Here is a 17,330-nt window from a genome sequence, read left to right as displayed (position 1 = left end):
CTCCCCTCCCGCCGCTCCCTCCCCCCTCCGAAGGTGCAGTTTGTCCAGGCGGTGCCTCCGACTCAAGCTCAGCTGGCCTGTTAGAGGATACTTCCCAACAGCACCACGGTCTGTGACCACGGCTTGACCTCCAACCAGCTACTCACTTCCACAGAGCCGAGAGAAATCAATAGATTAACCGGCATGAAATGGCGATGCGATTGAGATGAATGATTACCGGGCTAATTCTTATTCATCTCTTTATGTTGCAGTGATAAGTGAGAAGTTAAATTGATACTGAGGAGAAACAAGAGCAATGAGTGGAGTGAAACAGTGGATGTGGCGTTTTAGTTTTGATTTAAACAAGGTGAGAGGAAATAGTGTTAAACTATATCGAACATACTTCACCAACTTTGAATTTGATATCTTCATACAAATATTCAGTCTTTATCTAGTTCTGGGTTCTGGGGCTTGGATGAGGATGAACTGTGTTTAAGTTCAAACTAACTCATGACCATTAAATTAATCGTGTTTCAGTATATATACAGCCTTTCACATTTACATCAAATAAGCTACAGTTTGGAAAATTATAGGAAAACCATAAGGAATTAAAACAAACACACAGGAGGGAAAGTGGAGGGATAGAAAAAGACCACAAGTTTGGACAGAAGTCAAGGCAAATTTTTAAAGGCAATACCTTTGAACGCTCAGCAGTGCTTTCAGCTAGATGCCAATGTCGGCATGCTAACATGTTCACAATGACAACGCTATCAAACTAATGCTTAGCAGGTGTAATGTTTATCATGGTCACCATCTAAGTTTAACTTGTCAGCATGCTAACATTTGATAAATAGCCCTATATACTTAGTACAGCTGAGGCTGATGGGGATATTAGTTTTGGAGGTATTCGATCATAAATCAGTTTGTTGGACAAACTGAACCAGATGATGGTGCGTGACGGAATGGCTGTATGACAGACTGACACTGACATCTCCGGAGTTATCCCAGCATCATGGCTAAAAACTCCACTGTGTTTGAATTTGTAATGTTTCACTTCAGATTTTGAGTTTATCTACTAAATAACATAAAAAACAAATAGGCAAACTGTAAACACAACCTCTTTTACTGACATAAATACAAGCATAAACACAAAAACACGTGCACTGTTTACCTTAATCAGATAAATGGGTTAGCAAATGTCTTGTTTCACTTACCGTCTCGTTGCCAAACAAGATGTCAACATAAGGCATGATCATCATCAAGGGCTCTTTAAAGAACTGGCTGATGAAGGGTGCTGAGAGGTTCATGCAGAAGATTTTGTTGTTATCTGAAGCGTGCTTCGCCACCTTGAGGATTGACTCCGGGGACACAGTCAGGAAAAAACCCTGAAAACAACACAATATTATTTACTTACATGATGTTTTCAGCTGAATCAAGCAAATTAATCTGTACAGTAATGCTGTACAGGCTTCATTATCTGTGTTTTGACAACACAACAGGGGCCAGAATGGATTGAACTACAGGCCCTTATGGACTGAAACACTTTAAACTGCTAATTTGTGGGTTCTGGATTCTGACAAGGCAATTTTAGGATGACAAGGCTTGGTATTACTGGAATAATAGAGGAGCCGTTCAAAAAAAAAAAAAAAAGCAGCAGCAAACATTTATCTGAAATGTTTTCTTAGAACATACACAGAGCAACAAAGAAGAGGAAAAAAGGCAGGAAAAAATCCATCCAGGACAAAGCCTGTGGCTGGGCTCCAAGGCTCGTACTGGAGGAAGCAACATGTACGTATCCGATGATAGGGCGAACAAAAGTCTCGTCTGGACTCTCCTTACTTGGAAACAAGAGAGGCAGGGCCACTCATTGTGTGAATGAATACAAATCAGGTAAGAAAACACCTTTGTGTTTCAGGTGGAAACCTGAAGCGAGACTCTCCTGCAAGCCACACAAAAACACTCCTCCTTTGATACTGATCTTCTTAACCTTGTTTTTCAGCAACAAGCTGCTCTGTAAAACCACTGTGTCACAATAGGGGCACAGGGGGGAGGAAAGTTTCAGCACAGTGATACATTTAATCTAGCTGAAAAGCTTCCATTGTGGGCTACAGTGCAGTTCTCATTAAAGCGCTATGACATTTGCAGCAACGGAGGAGCGACCTCCATGAAAAAGAAAAGGGTATAATACCGATGAATAGAGGGCGACTATGTAGTCAGTCAAATGTACAAGGCATTACAATACAGCCATGCTAAGCAGGTGAATTCTTTATTACACATTCATGGTGTCATTCACTCTCTGGGTGGACATTGTCGTTCTTCTGCGGTACTGTATGTCCTGTGGTTTTTTTTGGGGAAATGTCTTTCAGTTAAGGCCCAGGTCAGTGCCTGTGGTTGCTGTGTCACGGTACCATCTGTCGAAGACTAAAAAGGTGTTTTCAATGGGTCCGGGAGCAAAGAAGGAACTCACTCTGGGCTAATGGCCCATCAGTGACCCTGACATTTTTCTTTTGCGGTGTGCCAACGTGTCAGAGGAAGGGGAGATTGTTTTCTGACACAAATGGTCTTTTTTTGGTAGTTGAAAATAAACTGTCATGGTTACCGTAATGTTAACGTTGATCAAAGGCCGGCGGCTCGATCAAATATCCTGAGGGGTGGTGAACTTTAAAAGCCATGCCACAGCTTCTCTAATCACACACTGGCTCTGTGTAATTCACTTCTAACCTCAGTACCACTGCCAGTGTCATCACATTAAATCGCCCAGAACTCAATACTGAAAATACATTAACTGATCTCTGAATGAATTATATCCATGCAACACTGAAATACTCTTACTAAAGTACCGTTATACTTAATCACCATTTGACCACTCCAGTCCCTTTAAGGTGCTGCGATTAATTACGAATCTAGAAAAAATACTGCAGTATCAAGACGGACAAAAACATGCATCATAAAATTACACAATCTTTAACACCTGGGATTGTCCCAGGAAGTTGAGATGGAAAGCCACATTTAGTCCTGTGATCAATTTAGTTAGTAGGCCTAAACAGGTCATTGGACATATGGCATCTGCTGTGTGGAATAGTGCCTATACATTTTCCCCAAAAGGGTTAATGTTTCATTTCAAAAAGTGTATTAATCTTTACAATGTCAAGGCCCAGTTTTGCTGTACACAAAAAGGCAGGAAACCCTGTAAACTAACCCAGAAAATGAATCAAAATGATCAAATACAACAGTAACAAACATCTTACTGATGAATCATGGAATCTTAGGTCTGTATCTGTCATCTAGTGTACACATTCATTAACATCTGTCAAAAATAATCAGCTTTGAAGCACAGAAATTATCATTATTTTTAAATCAATCCACTTTAAAAACCTTTTTGCGTGTCTCTGTTTTTCAAGTCAAAGTAATGCTGCAGGAATCTCGTTCATAAAAATCATACAGGCCATTTTTTCCACCAGGCTCCAAATGTTGTGACTCCAGTGGCTTGTGGGGAAAAAAAAAAAAAAAAAAAGCCACAATCTGAGCCATGTGAAATTCCAGTTCCCAACAGCAGTCTGTGCCGACTACGAAACAGGAGAAGTTAAGTCTTTAGTTCTGCGGTGCAGATCATGTATCAAGAATACCAGATCCAGTTTCCCAGGTGTCAGAGAGCCTTGTGAAGTGGGGTGACTATCACATTTCCAGGTCAAGATGATCAAAGCCATGGGTACACTTCGTACAATTTCCACCCAGCCAAAACATCCAATAAAGCATTCAGAAATGCATTTTCCTGGCAGACAATAATGCGGAGCGATGTTTGGCCATGTCAAGTAGTAATTTGAGGGAAGAGTTGGAAAGGCAGGGCATCCATTTTCAATGTTTACCCTAAAAAGAGGAATGACTTCCACTTAGTCACACAAAGAAAATGTCTAAATGCTACTCTGAGATGAAATTAGTGGTAATCTAACCATAGGTCCCAACGACACAGCAGCAGCACGCTATCACACTTTTCCCTGCATTGTATCAGTGTTTTCCCCAGGGCTGCTCACATCTGAAAGGCTGGGTGTGATGGATGGCATGGTGTCACCAGGCTTAAAATAAAAGTGGACATCTGAAGGGTAAAAATGATCTATTTTGGGAAGGGCATTTTCATTTACACCAGCAGCAGAGGTGGTCATGGAAAAAGAAAAAGCTTTTTTTTCCCAGGTCTATTTTAATTCTGCAGGGATAAGGGGGGAGTGTTCAAAGTACTGTGTCATGGAGGTTTTGTTTGACACTTCCTATTACTCAGGAACGACAGAGGGAATTTAAACCATCACTGCCTCTGTGAAAAGAGTAATTATGGCCATTGCAATCACACTAAATTTCATCAGATCTTTGTCAAGTTTATTTGTACAACTACAAGTGTTAAGTTTAGGGCTTCACAAGCTAAATAAAAACTATCCTTAAAGCTGCTCTTATCAATACTTTTATATTAACAACAGATGAAATCACCATGTATAATGTAAAAGGGTTCGCTTGTGGTGACAAACCCACAGAGATATATCAACTTTACAGTTCCAGTCTTTCATCTCATTGTGCTGCTGTTATGGCCCACGACTTTACAGTTTCGATTAAGTGAAAAGTGTCAAAAGTCTCCAGATGCAGCAGGCAGCTGTTTTGATAAATTGACTTCTGGACAGCACCAAACATCAGACAGACAAAGGCAACTAGCTGGTAAACATAGTTGAGCTTTTGGCCGCTGAAGAGCTACATAATTCCCCCAAGGAGCTGCTGGAGACCAAAAACAGAGCTAAAAGAGAAAATTGGAACATTGGATCGAGATTGGTGGTGGCCGATATATGACTCCAAATGAATGCTGATGTTGCTCAGTGTCTGCTGGATGGGGATATTTACTTCATGATTATCCAGAGAGAGACCTTGATTGTCAACATGATCATTTTCTACAGTTGTGCAATCCTTGTTTTGGTGTCCGCTTGGCCTTCAGAGGCGCAACTGTTCCCGGATTGTATTTCATCATCTCCCCCACTACCTGTCGTAACACCCCGGCTCAGGATCGATCTATCATCGGTATGCGAGTGTGCGAGCGATAGAAAAAGCGCTGTATGTTAAAGTGCTTTATGAATGAATGGGTGAACGTGGCTCGTATAGTGTGAAGCCCCTTTGAGTGGTTGATAAATCGCTATATAAGTGCAGCCCATTTACCATTTGCAGCCCTTTGCGTTGCTTTGATGAAGTGTTGTATCGGTCTGAATACAAGCGAAGCCAAATGCAACAAATGAACTCAAGGATTCAGGACTTGGTGCGAGCTCCGGCCGGCACGAGCTCGCTCATGGGTTGTAATTGACCTTTCTTCAGCTCTTGGCCTCTGTTGGCCAATGGAAACACTTATACACATCGTTCGACAATAAAAGTCATTATTGGAGCTGTGTGCCTTCACCCTGTTTAGTACAATGTCACACTACAAGACTAACAAACCACACTATTGCTCCGATACACTGTTTACAGTTTGTGATTGTTCTGCTCAATATTTGTTTCCTACCCAACAAAGGACATCATCCTTTTTGGGGTCTAAGTAAGGTGGGATTTAATTGGACGGAGGGTTAATGTGACTGTATGTTCAGACCCTTAAGAAGCCTATTCAGATAAGGAAAAACTAACATCAGGAAAAAAAATAGGAGACACCTCAGTAGGAGCAACAGAGTAGAGGCAAGCATGCAATAGTTACTACTTGGAGAAAAGTAGCAATGGTAGAGTTACAATACAGAGACCCAGAAATACAATACTTATTGTACTAAAATGTAGCATAGACATAAAATTTTGCAAAGGGGTAGAGAGTACAGCAGCGTTTGTTCTAGTAATAAATTCCTGGTTGTCAGGAAAGCCCTGTGAGCTAACCAGCAGTGTTTCAAAGCTTTTCAAAAGCCGCCCCGGCCATGCTATCCCTGTCATTACCATAGAAAGCCCCCCATCATGCTCTCTGGTGCACAGGGTTCATTACACAGAATTAGATGTCACACAGATCAGAGCGCGCGTGATGCCACACACTGCTCTCCTCCTCAGTTATCTCTGTAAAGCACCGTTGCGAGGTGGATCGATAGCTGAGGTTTGGAGCTTCATTAGCTCAGTATGACTCCATCTCCATCAAGACACCTCTGGCACGCTACGCTAGTGTTGCGAGATATATTTTACTCCCCGATCCTGAAGGTCCTGCTGTTTTACACCCAAACACACAGGGACAAACAAGACCTTCACTCATGGCGGGGGGTGTGGGGAATCTGTGTCAGTCTCTGGCTCGATAAACAGCAGAAAGAAAGAGGACAAACAAACAGAGGTAAGTGATTAATGGTGTCACAAAGTGCCTTGAGTGGAGGAAAAAAAAACTGCAAGGATGAAAAGACCTCATTTAAGGCTTTTCATTTCAAATGAAAATGAGTTGGGGGAGAAAGCTACAAAGCATCTGGGATTTTCACAATGCTAATGATGTTTTGTTTGCATCAAAACGGCCAGTTGGTTTTCATTTAGAAACAAGTTCAATTAAACCAACAGAGAAGATAAATGCACAACAACCTCGCGACATGACTGAGCATTCCCTGCACTTTTAGGATGTTTGATCTGACTGCAAGGCGATTCAACGGCGCTGATAGCATCTGCCTCCTCTTCTTCTCTCTTCCATTAAGAATGATGTTCTGCTGAAGCTTATCAGACATCTAGGAATTCATCCACTTCTTCTGAGGGAGCTGGAGGGAGGCCAACTGTACTGGAAACAGAAGGGAGGGCCGCGCTTTTAAAGGCCGCTTGGAGATGAGGGAAAGGGGCTATCATGTCAGCCGGGATCTCCAGGGCAACATAAATGTGCCACAAACGCTGGATTTAACAACTGGGCAGAGACATCACTTACTAACAGCTGCAGTATTTATTTCTAAAACATTTTCTCTGGTTTAAATATTACCCATTTTCAAGCTAGCGGATATTTCTCCCCGAAGTCAGGAAGGTCTCTTGTGGTGTATGTGAAATATAGAGATGCGGCTAGAAGGTCGTGGCGATAACCAAACATACCTGGCCAAGGTCGTCTTAATGAGCATGGATAAAACAAGACATTAGAGCCAACCACAGAACACTTAAGGGGAGCGTGTGTCACACTACCAGCCTGCAATTTGTACAACCATCAGAGACTGTAATTACATTAACCTCAGACGCCTCCACTCTGTAAAGTAATGCAGGAAACTACTTTCACAGGAAAAAATTAAAAAAAAAAAAAAAAAAAAAAAATAGAAGGTTTTTTAACTCCAACTTGAGGTTAAGGTTTTGCTGGCATCACAACATTGGAAGAATTGGTTTGATTTGAGTGTTATCTCACTAAAAGTAATTTGAGACCAGCTTCAGGGTCTTTTCAAATGGCTGCCTCTTGCTCTCCTGTTAAGCTCTACAGCTTCAAAAATGTGTTGGCCAGGGGAAGAGGCCAGCCTGAGCGGGAGAGCGGGATGCCAAGGAATGTACTTAAGATCTAAAACAGACAAGATTTAAAGCCAAGAGCATTTAAATGCCAATACTAATCCACAAAATAATTCACCGCAGAGCACAAACTGGCTCTCCCTTACAGATACCATATGTTACCTCTGTGAAGAGATGAAACGCAAAAGCGATGCCAGAAGAGGTGCTTTCTTCTCCTAAAACTGTGTTATCTTGGTAATGAAAAAGAAAACCATACTCTCTTCATGTTCTAAAAGCAAACCTATATTTCTACTCTCCAGTTTCCAATGTTGTTCTTGCCTCCATCATTGGGAGATTAGCCCAGAACAAACTGTTTGGTTTGCAGGGAGTTAAAATTTGCTAATGCATACACTCTCAAGTGTCCTTGTCTGCCACACTGCACTTAATTAGCATTTTAGTGTGAGCAGTTCTCTCTCCTTCAGTACCTCTGAAGGGGAAACATCACTCCCAACTCACACAAAAAATACACACTCACACACATATACACTTTTGGAGTCAAGTTGAGCTCCTGTAGTTTCTTACACGACTTGAGAGCAGGATGGGGAATGGAAAAGGGGAGTTTGTGGGGGTCGATGGAAAAATGGGATAAAAGTCTGCGATGTGAAAACAGATGTCGGGGCCTCAGAGTTGTCTCTTCGCAACTGGCTTGAAAGGACGTATTAATATATGGGTCAGATGTATAAAGCAGAGGTTCAGTGTCGGAGTGTCGACACTGCAGAGGGGTTTCCAGTTTCAGTTGTGCACAGACAGAAACAAAATCTCCGCGGACATTCCTGCTGCTGGGAAGTGAACATTTCCAAATGTGCCACTCTGTAGATGTAAATGAATTAGTGCACTTAACTTGAACACTGAATGAGGAACCAAGGAGACAATCTTTCACTGTTCGCAGTCGCTCCGGTGAAAGCTAGCGCACTAGGTTGGAAAATTACAGGTAATTGCTGAAGCCATTGAATCCAGTTTGGTTTTGGTTGAAAGACTAAAATAACAAAGCTCTGATTGCTGAAAAGACAAGGGCAGGGAGCTCGGAGGCCCTGTTGCTAAGAGTTAATTTGATACATATTTCTCCCCCTTGAAATGTCTGAGGTACTGGCAAGAGACGGTGAAAAAAAAAATGAGTGAGAGGGAGGGTGAGACCCCCGCTCTGCCTGCAAATACTATCCATCTGCCATATTACATTTAACCAGCATGAAAAGCTAAGGGAGCGCCCTTGCACAATATTGTGTGAAGGCTGTCAAACTCAATGCAGGAGCTTGGTGCCCACTGCTCAGAGCTGAGGACGTGACGCCGCTTAAATTCAGTCTAATAATAACTTCTGACTGTGTTTGCTCAGCACCAGTAAAATAGGAGAACACGTGGCTAAGAAAGAACTTTTAATTATTCATGCCTGTTAAAAAAAAAAATAATCTAATTGAAACTGTAATATGATGGCCCCCGGATGAAAACACCAACAGCTATCAACAGCTTTTTGCCTAATCGCCAAATTAGAATATGAAATGAGTAGAGAGAGGAAAAAAGTTCCTGCAGATTTGCAAAGTGCAACTCAAATATGAGTGCAAACAAAAATGTGATTTTTTTTTTGGCCAAACATGCATGAACACTTGTTTGTGTCTTTAAAGTGCTGTTGTAGGTTGTTTTCTCAGGTATTTCATTTATTATTTCACAATTTATGTGCAGAAGAGGTTCTCAGCGAGTTTTTGTTGCACTTCTGTGAAGCTGGGGAAACCATAACAACCAAGCAGGAAGCAGGAAAGGCTGATATCCTTGCTGCCAGGTTCAAGATCCTGGATCCTACACTTCCCATAATGCAACATGACAATGTCTTGTCATGGAACCCTGCCTGCCTGGTTAATACCTATGACTTTCAAACTCCATGGCCTGAGTTTGTAACATAGGCTCTTAGTTGATTTGTAATCATAACCAAAGCCAAGCCCCTTTGAAAAGCTCTTCCTGAGCCACAGAAATAATACAACTGTTTTCCCGACTTAAGTAGCTCTCCTCACTACTAGTAAACTGACCTTTATAAGTAACATCAGCAGAGTGCCTCTCTAACTCCAATATTGTTAAACATTTTGTGTTAAATGATTTATGTTGGACAGAAAACTCTTGAAAAAGAGATTTATAGTCTCAATAAGACTTTCTGGGTTGAATAAAAAATAAATAACAATCAAAGTAACAATTAAAAAATGATTCTTAAGACCAATTAATTAGCCAATAGTCAACTGCCTGACCACCAATCCAAAACCCCAAGATATTCACACTATAAAAGCAGAAGATTTTTCTGTCAACTACAATCGATTACTTATGCTAAATCAAACACATCTTCCCCCCTACCTCTGTACCTGCTAACTCTAAACCTCACTGAGCTGACACTGAGGTTTCAGTGTCTTTTGACCTCAGTGACACAACATGGTGCTAACACTCACTACTGGTATTACTACAGCACTAAAAATCAAGCAAAAAAAAAAAAATCAATTGCCTGGAGGCAATAAGTGTGAACTTTCATACCCTAAGCCCAATTTCCTTGAAAGTGTTGAAAGTGGAGGTCCTAAATCAAGTCAAGCCGAGCCAATGTACCGTGGAATTATGCAAAAAACGACACAGCTATATAAAATGACAAGTGGTAAGAAATACTGTCGAGGCTAGGAAACTTAAGAGCTTGTTTATCTACTCCATGTTTTTATCTTCCTGGTGCTGTGATGATGCTACGAATCAACTCTGCTTGTCTTTGTTTATAGTCGGGCCAAGGATGAGAAATACTGAGTGCACACAGGTGATGTAAACATACAAAGAGGAAGAGGAGAAACGCTCAACAAAAAGTTTACTAGTCTTGTCAATGCAAGATTAAGTTCTATAAAGACTCTTTTGTTGCTGTGGTATTTTGAAAAACTTGAAATTGCCTTTACAATTCACTGCCGAGTGAAAAGTGGCACTTCCCTACCTGTGCACAGCTAATCAGGCAGGACTTCAATATCTTAGTGATCAAAAGAAAAAGAAAACGGCAGACTGAAAGACACTGAAGGAGCTTTCAAGTTTTTAAAGTGAATGCATGATAATATCATTAAAAGTTGGCCACCACTCCTGCACTTAAATTCCGTCTGTGACTTATTGTGAAAGTTGGGCTAAACAGACAGTTCCCTCCCTCAAAGCACTCAAATATTAGCAGCGTAGTGTGCTAAGAGCTTCTCCCACGTGAGAGTAGCATCTCGGGCTGAGATGGATATAATCACAGCCAGGAAATATGAGTCTTTCTCGAGCTTCAAACAAAATGGAAAAAAAAAAAAAAAAAAAATCACAAAAATTCAGATGCTGATGGTAGGCGTCAGGGTTGTCTGCCAAAAGCACAAGTAACAGGGTGAAGAAATGTGTTAGATGTTAAATTAAAATTGTTCAGAGGCATTAGCATTCTGCTTGCCTTTGATAACTCTGACTACAAGACTTATTAGCTGATATTAACTCTCTATAGGATAGATGACTAATACACATCAGGGACTTGTTTCATAAAGATATCTACAGGGCTAAACCAGCCTCACTTTACTTTTGGACATGTCTAACACAAAGGTAGTTTAACAAAAATGAAGACTGATTAAATCATTCATTACCATGGTGATAATCAGTAACACCTGTTGACAGTTGAAGTTGACCAAAAGAAGGATAGGATAACAATCTGTGTTTTGCTACTGATAAGTTTTAAGATTTGCATCATGTCGTTACATCAGACCTTTGTTGAAAATCTCAGCCACTCCTGTGCTATTCACTGCCGTCACTCTTCTTTTCCCAATCAGTTTTTTTTCCTTGTAGTATTACACTTGTTAGCAAGTTTTTTTTTGTTAGGTTACTGCTGGAATGAAAAGAGCTGAGCCAAGCTAAGTCAAATTTATCACAAACAGAAATTCCAGAAATCCCCATATTGAAACTTTAAAAAATCAAAAAAATCAAAATCAAAGCAGTTGAAGTCCAGTGAATAACATTACATGGGAAAAAGGTAAGCAATAACCTGCCTGAGAACTCTTTTTTTTTTTATTTTTTTTTTTTTTATTGCTGTTTGTTTTGTACCATGTATTCTCTTTAACTGTAAAGTGTATTGGGACCATGTTTGCACTTTAAATAAAATTAATTGATTGATTCCTTCAACAATGGAAGTAAATGTTAATGCAAACAATTCCTGCAGGTGCCCCAACTTTTGCTGATGTCTATACAAAGGCAGTGTTGGAACAAACTGTTACGACACCCTCTGATGCATTATCAGGACAATACTGTAGTGCAGGAAGTAGTAGCTACATCGCTATCAGAATGGCGAGTAACAAAGGCAGGCTGGTAGGTCAGGAGTTCATCCTACAGCAAGAAAATGATCCACAACATACCTCCAGGTTACGTCAGAACCACCTTTGAAGAAAAGAACGAGACAGTGGCTTCACGTCACGGAAGAGCAGCACAGTCTCCAGACTTAAACCCCATGGATTGGTCTGGGATGAACTGGACAGAAAGTGAAAGCAAAACAACCTGCAAGTGCAGCACATCTGCAGGAACCTCTGCAGCATTGTTAGGGCCGACTTTCAGTGATTTCTTTCAAAAAAAAAAAAAAAATCTCTACTTGTTTAATTATTCTCTGCTTTAATTTCAGAATGCATTGCCTCATTAAAATTGAGATGTGTTAATTTACCCAGAATTCATAGAAAATTAGTTCCACCTACCATAATGAGCAAGTACAAAGCTTGTAGCGACTGATGAACTTTGACATACTGTATAAGTCTGACTATTAGTTTTTGATCTAAGCTACAAAGTCGAACATAATTTTTTGCAAACAGCTTCAAATCAACTTTTACTTCTACTCACTTCTTCTACTCGCTGGTGTAGGTACTGGGCACTAAACCGAGAGCTTAAATTGGCCATAACTCCATTTGTTATCACAATATTAACAACAAAGCAAAATGGTCTCCTCTCTGTGTGGATTTTAAACCTCTTAAGCCAAGACTACAGAGAAGACCAGTCACTCTGCTGCCTGATTTATTATGACGAGAGACTCTCAGACGGACAGGAGAGTAATCCTCAGCTTCTACAGCCACACCATTTTTCTAAAATTTCAAAGTGCTTGAGATTTCTAAGTGGAGCAGCCCAAATGAAACACACAGTGTGTGAAGTGCTACATAGGAAATGTTTGACTCATCTTCCCATAATATACTGATAGTACAGTACAATATGTGCCAGTGTTCGGTGACTGGAGAATTCTCCTTCAAAGACAAAGGAACATTAACAAAAATTTGGTTTCCAACATGTCAGTCTGGTTACTTAATATACACCCACACTTCTTAGAGCTTAGCCGCAACATGAAAAATTACCACTTAAGGGAAAAATAAACGTATAAAGCTGGTCTGAGGAGCAGGAGGTGGAAGGTTGACTTCTAATTGCTGGAGGGTAGAGAAACGATGTTAGAGTAAACAAAGTCTGATCGATGGTGGGGATTATATCAGAAAGAGCCTTTGGCCTTTGGCCAAGACGAGCAAACACACCGGTCTCTGTCTCTGCTACAGATGGAAAAAATAGCCAAGGCAAAAAGCTGGTGAGTTAAAAGCATTATATTTCACAGAGGGGGGAGCAGATAGAGCGTAGTACAATGCCAGATATGACATGTAGCCAACTATATCACGTCTTGGCTATTTGTATCAGACAGAAATGCCAGTAGATAAGAGAGCAGTGTTGTGAGTTTGATGGAAGGCTGTTCCGGCTGGGGGCTTAGCTTTAGGTCAGGCTATACTCCCACGGCGCTGCAGTGCTGTGTGTGAAACCTCTCCATCACCACACGCACAAGTTCAATGCGCTGTTAGCTGGTCACGGCCGGGAAGAAATGTATTCTGTATACTGCCGGTTTCAATGTGGCGACTGCAATTCACATAAGCCACTTAAGGAAATCTGTAGAGGGAGAGAAAAAGGTATAAAACTGAGAGGGGCTTACGAGTTATTGGAGCCTTTTAAACACGGAGGCTCCTCATCAGACAGGGTTTCCTTTTATTCACCAAGTCTTGTAAATGAGTTCACTCCGTTGCCTTTAAAACCCCCGTAAAGGTATTAAATCTGAAAATAACATAATTCATTACCTCTGTCTGAAACATGTTTAACTTGAAGATGTAATACGAGCAAAAGTGCTTTGGTCTCGGTTGCAAGGATTTAAAAAAAAAAAAAGTAGGTATGTGCAAAATGTAAGCTATTCTGTCTGGGATGTCACTCAGCACAAAAGGAATACTAATGACTTTTGAATCCATTTAGTGACTCACTTCAATTTGTGATTTATATTAATGGCCCGTGTATTGCTTTCTCCACATCCAACAGGGCTGTGTTCTGCTAAATTTCACCATCATATTCATGTCGATAAGCAGGTGACGACTTGGAGAAAGGACTGATTATATTTGCTAATCCCCAAAGAAATTAGGCGAGATTGATGAAAGCGTGCATATACTCCACACAAAGCCTTGGGAGTCTCTAAAAGCTGTTACCATGGTGGTATCCCATTAGAATAACAAACATTTCCCCTGGATGTTTAACATCGCTTCCCAGTGAGCACAGCCCTCCCTAAACCTCCCCTCTCTCTCTCTGTCTCGCTCTCTCTCAAGCACCTGCCTTCACATTTTCCACTTCTAAAATTCCACCAGCCGCTTGGAAAAAAAAAAAAAAAAGAAAAAAAAGAAGGGTGAAATATGAAATGCAGTTACGAGAAAACTTGAGTGCCAAAAAAAGGACTTTTCTTCAAACCCGTAATAACTTTCCATGGGAATAGGGAGAAACTTAAAAAGAATAACACTTCCCCTTGATTTTCTACTCCTACCACTTTTTTAAGCAGGCAGTGAATTTCCTGGAGTGATAAGGGCTTAGCCAATGTAATCCTCAGAGGACCCTTCTCTGGCATGCCAGGAATCAAGAAACCTTTCCCTCTCGAAAAAAAAAAAAGTAGAAAAAGACAGAAAGAGGGAGGCAACAGTAGGTTTGGGAACAAGGAAGAGAGGCAGCCAGCATGCCATCTCCCACACATGCTGGCGAATGCAAATTAGCAATGTGTGGAAAGAGCAGCCGGACTTGCCTCAGCTGGAGATCAACAGAGGAATATTGATATGACAATGCGAGGGGCTTCCCTGACTCAGACAGCAGGGGCCACCAAGGATGCTCTAATTGGCCTCACGGAAGGAAGGAAGGAAGGAAGGAAGGAAGGAAGGAAGGAAGGGTGGGTGGGTGGTTTGGAGGGTGGGGGGAGACACCCATAAATGTTTCACACAGATTGATTCATTATCAGTTTGTTCGACAGGCTGGGTGGCCCTCGTAAAAGTGTACCATCTTGAACTGATAGCATGTAAGTCACTGTCACCGCGGCAGGACAGAATATATCATCCTGACCTTTCACTTCAGATATTGAAATGAGAGCCAGAAACATGACTTGCCACACTGCGGGACTACTACTCTTGCATTTCAAAACGTGGGAGTAGAAGGATAGTGCAATGATAGGTGACAGTGCAAGGGAAAACATTAATAATTTACGAATGTCTCCTCTGTCAGGATATGCCAAGCTATGATGTGCTGTCTTTTTTTTTTTTTCTTTTCTTACACCACACGTCAAAGCTGGCTGGCAGGTTTGAGGTATAAATATTCTCTTGATTAAGGAGTGACTGCATGTACAACATAAAAGGTATTCTACTTGTATTGTTATGCAAAATAGATAGAAAAAGTTAAACTAATAAACCCATTTACTGGCTCGTGCAACTTCTGGTTTACATTACTGGCCAATTAATGGCTTCTGTATCATTATAAAGGCTTCCATATACTATCTACTGTAACAGTTTGCTACATGAGAGGTCATAAAATTTTACAGCCAAACTCTCTTCCGTCTCCTGATGTGGTTACACTGACATTTCTTTTTTTCTAAATGATAAATGTGCACAGATTATTCAATATCCCACAAAAACTAATCTGTCCGTTAAAAAAGAACTGCAGGCTTCACAGACACGCAGAGCTGCTGAAGATCACTGGCAGCCATTTAAGAGCCGTGAGAAAGGCAGTTGAGCATCTCAGCTTCTCGCTGGGTGGTTGGTTACATGTGGTTGACACATTTGCATCTTCAAAGATGCACACAGACAAACTCAATATGTGTGAGAATGTCTGGGCGGCATGTGGAAAACCCCAGTCCTTCCTCTGAAGAGGTTTCCTCCCCCTCTCAAAGACTATACGACGTTTTGAGTCCTTTATCTGTCATGCAGTTGCTTCAACAGCAAGTTGTAAACAAGTTGCTTGGACTGGATGCACAGAAAACAGTTGCTGTATGCCGCGCGGCACTGTCTGCTCTGCACCAAACTGAAAAGGCGCTGCAGGAAACTACAAATCAGGAGCCATTACACAGCAACAAATATGACAGGAACAGTGCTGCACATTATTTGAGCTCCAAGACTCATTCACTCACTGTCTCTTCCAATGAGCATGAACAATGCAAGCAGAGTGTGCATTGTGCTGCAGAGCAGGAGACTGTTCCTCTGAATTGGGGGTAAATTACAAAAGAGGTCTTTACAAATTAGACGTGATGGCTTCATAATACGTCTGAAGTGTCAGCTTCTCCAGAAATCTATCCCCAGGCTACACTCATGGATTGACGCTTTGAACTTCCAATTATTCCTGCCAAAACGCTGCAATCACCACGCTGAAAAACAATCGTTCCAGCATTACAAAACGCACAAGATCAATGTTGACTCAGTTGTTGGCAACAGCAGAATTCCCAACTTAAAGTACGCTTTCATAGCATGATTTAGATCATCTATATCTGCAAGGGAACATGGCTTTCTGTCTAGGCATTAAACATAAGTGTGTAAGTCTTTCTTTTCCCCCCTTTTAAATGCAACTTTTGAATGAGGTCCTGGAAGAAGATTAATATCTCTGAAGTGTTTGTAGTGGTTTTAATCCTGAGAGACCATTTGTTACAGGAGGAGGAAGAGGACCGCTGGGAAACAGCTGTATTTCAAGAGGAACCATCCAGAGCGGCGTTCCCTCCTGATATTCATTTGGTGAGGGAATATAAGTGCTATCACAGTTCCATATGATTACAGCACAGAGAGGGCTCGTAAACAGGAACACAAAACCCGAACAGGATCTGGCTCGTGTGCAACTGCTGAGCAGTTCCATATTACAACATGACCTCTTACTCATGCATAATTCTGCTTGTAAAGAAATAAATTACCTTTGTAATTTGGGACACCTCCAAAGGTGCTACAGGGTGCTGTTTTGTTGACAATATGTTGAGTGATTGTGAGCTCAGCAGACTAAAAGAGAGACTAAACCCAGGCGGGATGACCGGGTCGAACACCTCAGTTGAACCGGAAAAAATGACCACAATGGTTGAATAGAGTGAGACTCTGAGAATAAAATGGACCCTGAGGGAGAAGCAGACAGAGAGAAAAATGCTTCCTGTAAACACAGACTGAGAATTATTTACTCTCAAGGCTAAATATTAAAGCATCTTCTCATCCTTAATTAAGACTTGTTTATATTTCCCAATGACGGGTCAGTAATATACATAGGACGTCTAGTTGAGATGCATCAATACCGTCTCCTCAACTGCGCCTGCTACATAATTAATACACACACTGATATGACATGGATATGATATGACAAGAGTATCAGAGGCGAGGAGTTAGAAAAAGAGCTGAGTGAATGCATTTTTCATGAACTGCAGAGCTCCCAAGCCAAAGTTCTAGACATGATGTTTCAGTCTCCGAAACGAAAAGGGGCACGGAGGGCAAGAGAAGCAAATAAGTGGCTGTATGAAAACAAACCTGGGATCTCATATGCAATCGCACTCACACCGATATGTCCATATCTCTGATCGCACATCCAGAGGTCCTGAGGAC

General features: G+C 41.2%; 1 protein-coding gene across 3 annotated transcripts in view; it reads right to left on the bottom strand.

Moving 5' to 3' along the window:
• Positions 1-17,330, bottom strand: part of adkb (adenosine kinase b) — a 102,835-nt gene that overhangs the window by 28,929 nt on the left and 56,576 nt on the right. For all 3 annotated transcript variants that reach the window (XM_023409177.2, XM_087174790.1, XM_023409179.2), the window contains exon 7: positions 1,194-1,364. In XM_023409177.2, the coding sequence (XP_023264945.1) occupies positions 1,194-1,364 (171 nt within the window). The remainder of the gene's footprint in view (positions 1-1,193; positions 1,365-17,330) is intronic.

The sequence above is a fragment of the Seriola lalandi genome, unplaced genomic scaffold, assembly GCF_002814215.2.
Source record: "Seriola lalandi dorsalis isolate HSWRI2012SDOR001 ecotype SW California unplaced genomic scaffold, Sedor1 jcf7180002054383, whole genome shotgun sequence".
In the NCBI taxonomy this organism is placed as follows: domain Eukaryota; kingdom Metazoa; phylum Chordata; class Actinopteri; order Carangiformes; family Carangidae; genus Seriola; species Seriola lalandi.
This window is presented reverse-complemented; position numbering and strand designations above follow the sequence as displayed.